The 8542-nt window shown below is 39.6% G+C and overlaps 1 protein-coding gene across 1 annotated transcript; it reads left to right on the top strand.

The window, feature by feature from the left end:
* Window positions 1-1083: 1083 nt before the first annotated feature.
* FAM71D (family with sequence similarity 71 member D) lies at window positions 1084-8383 on the top strand. Its single transcript, XM_041757792.1, has 4 exons — window positions 1084-1242; window positions 3741-3940; window positions 4652-5183; window positions 8096-8383. The coding sequence occupies exons 1-4, from the start codon at window positions 1084-1086 to the stop codon at window positions 8381-8383; spliced, it is 1179 nt and encodes a 392-aa protein (XP_041613726.1).
* Window positions 8384-8542: the final 159 nt, after the last annotated feature.

Genomic DNA, 8542 nt, shown 5'->3' with positions numbered 1-8542 from the left:
TTTTTACTTTCTTGCTTTTCCTGACTCTTTTCACTTTCCCTGTGTTCGTGCATGGATGTGGTGAAGGGAGGAATTGAGCTGCCACCAGCAGAAGGTCTGATGGGGAATTCCTGTGCCCAGAGTCATATGCCCATAGGATGTCAGGTAGCTGTGGTCTTTGCATTCTGTGACCCTGACTGGGACAGCAACAAGACACGTCCATAACTTACCCCTTAGCTTGAGCAAAAGGGGGGAAAAGTGCCTCTGAGAAAGAACTGAGGTGGAACTGTACACCTGCAGTGGAACACAGGAGCAGCTGCTTGCCAGTTAAGGACTCCTCCCTCTAACTGGCATGGGATTTGTAAAGAGGGAAGGAGGTGATCTTTTGAAAATATGAACAGAATTACATTCTGAGACCTTGTTCCCTTCTTGGAATTCTGTCCTTCCTGGTAGATAAAAGGTAAAATCCAATGATGCAGAGCCACTGTTCTTTGTTGAAGCAGTTTCTGAGAGAGTCAGAGCAAAAGAGTAGAAGACATAGGCAATAGTTATTGGTTAGATAGAAATCCACTACTTACCTCTCAGCCAAGAGCTAAGCATTAGGCAAGGGTGAATGGCCAGGAAAAGATGTTCTCAATTTAGTATAGTTTTTAAACCCTACTTGCAAAAAAAAAGGGGGGGGGATCTGCTAATTTGGGGGGGATATGGTACATGTGTTTCATGGTCTCCTAGAGAGGCCTTTCCTATTTGTCCTAATTAATTAGCATTGCTAGCTCCACATCCCAGGCATTTTTTTGTTACATGGATCTTTTCTAGAGTCTTTGTAGCCCTAATCATCCAGTATTCTTTTTGTTGTTGTTGTTGTTGTTGTTGTTGTTGTTGTTGATTATCCTTCCTATAGAGTATAAGCTGCATGGGGGCAAAGATCCTACCAATCCTGTATGGATGTATCACCAATGTTCCAGGCAGTGCCTGGCATATCATAGGTGTTGATAAAATGTGTTGACTTAATGAGTAAGTGAGGCAAAGTGATGATGAATTTTCTCTGTATCTGTTCATTGTGCTCCCATTCCTTTGACTTTGTGATGTTTGTCTGTAAGCACCATGAAGAGGAACAAAAGGAAACCCACCACAAGGAACAATGAGCAAGATGCCATCTCTGTGCCACCCTCCCAAGATCCAGGAGATCTTCAAAACATGTTGGATGGAGGAGAGTATGCCCCTTTTGTATCTCCTCCCATTTTAGAGAGCAATTTTATCCAGGTAAATAAGATGTGAGCCCTGAATTAAGTTCCAATAACTTCAGTAATTAATTTTCTCAAATTGAAAAGATTAGGAGGAGGAGTATTTTAAAAGTGATAAAGGAATGAGTGAGATGATTAAAGGGAAAAATTTTGGAACTTTAACCAACCTAAAATAATGATAATGTTAAAGGAAAATTCATTCCAAATTTTCCCAGCAAACTCTCACTTAGGAGAGTTTGTTCTAACTCCTAAATCTTTCTAACTCCACCATGTTTGTCATTCTATCATAATCTTCCCAAAGTGACATGAAGAGATTACAGTGAATTCAGAACATCCTGCCACAGGAAAGCATTCAGATAGCTCCTTTCTTGGATTGAGAAGACATTTTAAAGAATAACACAACTTGGTATTAAAATCAATTTTGGCTCTTAGTTCTGAAAGTAAAAGATAATTGTCAAATTGTCAGGGAGGAGAGTTTTCTTCTCATAAAAATGTCCCTACATTATGAATGAAACTACATTTCAAGGCATTTGATAGCAGTTCTTGCTTTCTTCTGAACATTAAACATTAAAATATTCAGACAAGGAAAGGGAAAATGAGTTCACTGTTGTAGGCCATACCCCTAAAGTCCACAGTAATGCCACGACCAAGTCTAACACAAAACACACCCATTCAAGCAGCTCCTCAGCTGATTCCACAGAGGGGAGATAGAGAAGACAATAGATGCTTCATCTTCCATAAATGTGTTCTCTGCCCTGATGCCTTGGTTCTAGGGAGACGTCCTCACCTCTAGAACACCATAGGCAGGAGGTGACTCCTCAAAGAAAACTAATGTTTTAGTAATGCCCAGAACACATGTGATAAGTCATGATTTGATGATTTTACCTTCTATGTGCTTCTTTCCTACTAATAATCTTATTTTTTATATTTCTTCCTACATCCTTCTCAAATAACCTTTAGTGCATGCTCTAATGAACACTAAGGGAGGTAGGTAGCACTCTATAGACCAGGCATGCCCCGTATCATAATTGGGTAAGTTATTCCCTTCAACATACACAACCTCTCCTGGTTAGTATGCCTTTGTCAGCAAGTTGCCACAGGACCCTGACTCAAGTTCAAACGAAAACAAATAGGCATCTCTAAGTGAAAGAGCCACAGGACATCAGCTCACTTGCAAAGAGTCATCAGGGACCCAGTTCCTCTCTTTTGCTCTATCTCCCTCAAGTTAGCTCCCCTCAGGACAGGACATACCAACAGGACAGTAACAGCTGCCACAAGAGATGCCCTTATCATAGCAACTTTTTGTGAGGACTGGAAACCTTTCCCAGAGCCACCAGGAGGCCCCCGCTGTGTCTCATTGGCCAGACCTAGGCCACATGGCCCTGCTGAAAGCAAACACTGGCTAGGGAATGAAATTACCAGGTTCATCAGTATTTCACCCCTGAGCCAGAGCACCATCCCTAAGGGGCAGATACTGGTTGGATACTGAATTCTGTTAATCAGGCATGGCTTTGGGTAGGTCCATAGTGTGAGCTACAACCTCTTTCCGAGTATATTTGTTTTTAAGTGATTTTTGTGTTTTTGAGTTAATGTCTAGCTGAGAAACCAAATGTGGCCCTTCTCTGGCTTCCTTCGCATCCCTGTCTAGCCACTTTCCAGTTTTCTTTTCTTCCAACTGGCAGAGATTTTACTGGCCAAGATTCTTGGACTTTGGGATTTTTGCACATGCTGTTCCCCTGTCTGAAAAGCTCTCCTGTCCACCTAGTCAGTTTAACTCCCACATTGCCGTAGTCTCACATTCAGGTCTCAGCTAGAGGTCTCTTCCTCAGGGGAGATTTCTCTGACCCTATGTCTGGAGTATGCAGGAGCTGGCTGACTGGTAAGTGTTCAGGAAATTTGCACGTCTAGCCTTGAACACAGCTATTCTTAAAAATTAAATCGATAAACTCACATACTCAAACCTCGTTGTTCCTATTATTTTACTACATTTTACAATTTATGCTTTTAAGGTTATGGATATAAGAGTTTGACAAAGGTCAATGAAGACTTCTGTGAGAATCAATTGACTGTATTGAATTTAAAATAAAGAAAGTTGTATATATCATTATTTGTAAATTGTGTGCTACTCATCTTCTATATCAGTAAGATATATAATAAATATATGCATATCAGAAATAGTTGTTACACATTTACCAATACACCACTGCCTGTATCTCCTCTTAAATCAAGTCTCCTATCATATGCCTCATAGCACAGCACCCTAAATTCATGCCTGGTAATTCTTGTTGCAGTAATAATTAGTGACATACTTTTTAATGTTCACCATCCCTGATAGAACCCCCATGGCCCAGGGGGTCTGTCCATTTACTGTGATAACTTCAGGAATTCTCAACAAGTGATTGAGCAAATGTACCATCATGTTTCATTTCTCCTTTATTTCCTACACTGCTCAGGTAAGCAAGGTTGTTGGGGCCATGCACTTCAGCAGAAAACTCCTCTTCCTGTTCTCTGCCTTAGGTTAACAGGAGAGGTGAATCCATTTACCTTCATAACCGAGCCAACTGGGTGACTGTAGGCATCTGCTCTTCCAGTAAAACCCAGAAGACCCCCAATGTGATGCTTCTAGCACATCTGACACCTGAAGCCCGGAAAGATAAAGAACCCCTGTTTCAAAGTCTCCTGATATCGCCATCACCAGAGAACCTGGTGCTCACCAGGTGAGTTACAAAGGGAAGAAGTTAAGAATCTCTCAGAAAATATGCTTTACCCCTGAGAAGCTGAAAATAAAAACACCAATGACATTTGCTCCAAGGGAGCATTTCACTTGTATCCTGCTATAAATGGCAGTCGTGTCCTTAAAGTCTGGGAAATTTGCTTATGACATGCTAGCAGTCAAACAGGTAGTTAAATTTTAAAAATCAAACCTAAGTAACAGTAACTGAAAATTCATAATAAACTGCCTCTCTAGAACATGCCCTTTCTTCCCCAGCATCTCAGCTTCCATCAGATTTTGCTGTGGTCTTGTCTCAAGCCACTAACTTTCAATGTGACCTAGAGCAATCTCTCAACTTCTCTCAACTTTGCAGGATGAACTAAGTGGGACAACTTCTCATGATAAATAGTTGGTACTTTGATTTTTTTAGTTCATCAGAGTCTGAAGAGTATGATTTGAGTGAGATGGCCCTCAGGAGGCTGGTTACATATACTAAAAATCACAGTTTTGATACTCAAAAGCTAAGGACCAGACCCAGGAACATAGTAACCACAGAAGGTACTGCCCAACCCCACACCTGCCCCAACCCAGGCCTGTCTGGGAGACAAGCCCCTTGTCCTGAATCTCACTCTCCAAATTGCTATACAATGTAAAAGGAAAGGCCTTTTGATGGGTCTTCAGTCAGGCCCCAGATGACAATCGTATGTCTTTGCAGGTTTCTACCTCTGCAGTTTGTGACCCTTTCGGTGCATGATGCTGAGAATATGCGCATCAAAGTAAAGCTGGTGAGTGGTCGAGCCTACTACCTACAGCTCTGCGCCCCTGCATGTAAACAGGACACCCTATTTTGTCAATGGGTGGAACTCATCTCTCTCTTGAATGAGGAGAAAGCCAAAGCTTCCAAACTGTCAGAAATCTCAAGTCTCTCAGAAATCACGAATAGCACAGACATCACAGGTTCAATGGACATCATGGATATTGCAGCGTTCACAGCTGTAGAGACCCCACATGAGTACACATGCTCAGACCCTGTACATGCGGTAGAAAGCATTGATTTCTCAGATTTCTCCGATGTCACTGATGTCACCGACGTCACAGATGTTCCAGAAAATGAGGTCACAGAGGCCCCAGATATAAATATTGTCACTGAAGTTACAGAAGTCACAGATCTCTGTGATGTCCCAAACTCAGAGGTCACAGTGGTGTTTGAAAATGATGATATACTAAGGGCCAAGCAAGAAGAAAAGGTAAGTGACAAGGCACACTTTTATTCCTTAATAATCAAGAATGAGAATGATAACCAAGGTCATGCTTTTTGGTTAGCTCGTTGATATTGGTTATCAAAATGCTATGGAATGCGCTCTGAGTAACCTAATTAAAATAATGGAATATTAGCCCCAAGCCCTGGTATAAAGAAGTTGTAGGATGTATCCTGAAAGAAGCAGTGACCATCCTTCCTGTCAAATTTAACCCAGCATCAGAAAGGTATGGTGGGATGGAAAGAACTTCAGGACCAGCACAGCTGGACTTGAGTTGGACACTTGCCCTCCCACATAGCTGTTTGGCCAAGCCACTGAAGTTACTTGAGCTACATGAGTCTCCTCATCTCTAAAACAAGGCTATTAATGTCACTTAAGGACTATTTTAAGTGTTTAAATGTATATAAAAATATGCACTATATTATAGGATGGGGTGAAATTTCAATGGGTAAAACTGAGGGTGGAAATAGAAAAATAAAGTGCCAAAAGAAGTGAGCAGCTTTAGAAAAGGCTAGAAAGTGGAAAAACACAGCCATATTCAAGAATGGTTAGTTCAGTTCGGCTGGAGCATAATATATGTGGAAAATATAGGATTGGAAAGTTGTTTGCAAACCTTGAATGCCAAATTAAGAAGTGTGGACTCTGCTCTTTGGGCAAACTGTAACCATAAAAGCCCTCTGTGTAAGGGAATGAAAGAACTGTGTTTTTAGAAAGATGAATCTGATGGTAACATGGATTGTAGATAAAGAGCTAAGTTTGAGGACCTACTGCTAGAAAAGCTCCATTGGTCCCATAATAGAAAAATCATAAAGGGCAAGGTTAGACATTTTACAGAAGAAGAAAACTGCCAATAAATACACTGGAGAAAGTTTGACCTCACTGGTAATCAAAGGAATGCAAACTAAGAAAAAAATAATCTATAACACTGTTAATTAGAATAATAAAAATAGTCAAGGTGTGGTCAACTTGGAATTCATATAGATTCATGGCAGGCATAAAAATTGGCCCAAACTTTCTTGAAATCATTATGAATCAAGAGCCTAAAAATGTTTATACACTTTTGATTCAGTGATTCCATTTCTAGGAATCTTCCTTAAGGAATTAATCAGAAGTAAGAATGAGGATTTAGTGGTAATGATGCTAATTATACCATATCTATATCATGTTTGTCAAAATGAAATAATGAAAATTTGGAAGGAACCTAAATATTCACTTCAGGGGAATTGCTAAACTGACATAAATAATGAAGGGCAGGTGCTGTATTAATGTTTTTCAGGAGCAATCACAGTATCTGGCAAGATCATAGGCAGTCAGTAAACATTTGTTAAAATGAAACACTACTATATGGGTATTAAAATTATTGGGAAATTTTTTCTTTACTTGGAGAAACTTTCATGTTTGAAAAAAGTTGAGTGAAAAATGAAGAATATGATCCCTATGACATAAAAATACATTTTTATGCTCACAAGCAATAGGAGGGTGAAAAGTCATATTTGAACAGCCATTTATTTCTAGATTGTGAGATTACAGGAAATTAATGTTTTCCTCTTTACACTTTTCTAAATTTTCTATTTTCTACAATAAACATAATTTCAAATTCAAGCAGTCTTACACAATTCTTAATAACATGAGAAAAATGCTATTAATAAATTGTTAAGTTAACAATGTAAGATAAAGAACTAAAATGTTATCACAAAGCTGACACATATCAAATAAACAAATAGACAAAAAGACTGAATGAAATGTGCCATAGAAGTAGTTATTTCTGGCTAGTGGCCCCGAGCAAGCAATAATTTTCTCCCTTCACTTTATATCTTTATAGGATCTTCTAAATATTCCATATTAAATATGTGTTACTTCCATTGACAGAAAAAAGTTTTTTCTTTAAGGAAGAAGAATACTGTATTATTTTCAAGTGAAAAGATGATGGAGGTGGTAGACTAGGTGATGGACTAGGTGGTGGCAATGGGAGGAGGTGGTGGACTAGGTGGTGGACTAGGTGGTGGCAATGGGAGGAGGAATGTACAGGTGAGAGGAGATATTAGAGAAACAAAGTCTTTAGGACCAGCTGATCAATTGCTCAGAGGCCTGAGACAGATTCTGAGGAAGCCAGTGAGTGTCTAAGAGAGGTGGTTCGTTAACAGAACCCAGGAAGTTAGGAGAACAGGAAAGATTTTGTGGTATTAGTTTTAGGTATAGGTTCTAAGTCTTTTGATGAAAAAATGAACTCTTTTGTCTTATTGTGAAAATCCCAACTTGTGTCACCTATTAGACACTCTTTTAAGATTTATTATTTATTTGAGAGAGAGAGTGTATGTATGTGTACATAAGCAAGCAGCAGGAAAGGCAGAGGGCAAAGGAGAGAGAGGGAGGAAATTTCAAGCAGACTCCCCACCCAGTGCAGAGCCTGACTCGGGGCTTGATCCTATGACCCTGAAATCATGACCTGAGCTGAAAGCAAGAATTGGATACCCAACTGACTGAGCCACCCAGGTACCCCTTACCTATTAGATACTCTTAAATTAAGAGCAACATCAGATCGGGGAGTAAGTACCAAGGTATTTCTGGACAACCTTTCTTTCCCCAAGAATTCAGAAAAAGGAAATGCTATAATTAAGTACTAATTTTCTTGTGTAAGCTGACAGTGGTGAGCTTCTGGATGTGCTGTGTCAGGTCCCAGACTATCAGCCTCCAACGTCTGCCTGGTGGCCTCAGTGGCCACACACCAAACCTCATTCCCTCAATAGTGTGCCTGTGCACACTCAGTGTGGCACTCAGTAGATATAAATGAAACGATTACTATATTAAATATTTTGAAAAAATATTTTGCTGCATAAATCATCTATATCTGGGTGGTACTTTTCTGTTACCTAATTTTCTGCTGTTTATTATTTTCAAAGGAAAAAATGGAAAATATTCTGAAGCCTGGGTGTCTACGAGATACAAAAAGTAAGAATGAGTTCAAAGAATCCTCAAAACGTGTCACCATCTCAAATGTAACACTGACTTTCCAAGGTGAACGATGTTTTCGTACTACCTTGACAGAAGAAGAAAGTGAGACAAGTTCATCCAAAGGGTTGAGTGCTAGAACCTCTGAAATAAAGATAACTGATTTTAAAAACACAGCTCTCAAGGTTGAAGAATCCAGGTATGTGAGGCAGGGAAAAGCCGGGGATGCTAAGACATGAAGTAATGTAAAATAAGTATAGGAGTTAAAGTCCCTGCAGCTCTAGCATTTGTTACTAAAGATTCTCAGTTATAGAAACAATGTAATTGAATGATGCCATAGTCAACTCTTGATTGCATTTGTTTAACTTTGTCTAATTTTTATTTTCCTGTCAATTTCT

This window comes from Vulpes lagopus, chromosome 6 (genome assembly GCF_018345385.1).
Source record: "Vulpes lagopus strain Blue_001 chromosome 6, ASM1834538v1, whole genome shotgun sequence".
Taxonomy (NCBI): Eukaryota; Metazoa; Chordata; class Mammalia; order Carnivora; family Canidae; genus Vulpes; species Vulpes lagopus.
Note: the sequence above shows the minus strand (reverse complement) of the source record. Positions and strands in the feature narration are given on the sequence as shown.

Coding starts and splice junctions, on each gene's coding strand:
- FAM71D (XM_041757792.1), top strand. CDS start 1,084: ATGAAGAGGAACAAAAGGAAACCCACCACAAGGAACAATGAGCAAGAT. Junction 3,941..4,651: donor GAGAACCTGGTGCTCACCAG/GTGAGTTACAAA, acceptor ATGTCTTTGCAG/GTTTCTACCTCTGCAGTTTG. Junction 5,184..8,095: donor GGGCCAAGCAAGAAGAAAAG/GTAAGTGACAAG, acceptor TTATTTTCAAAG/GAAAAAATGGAAAATATTCT.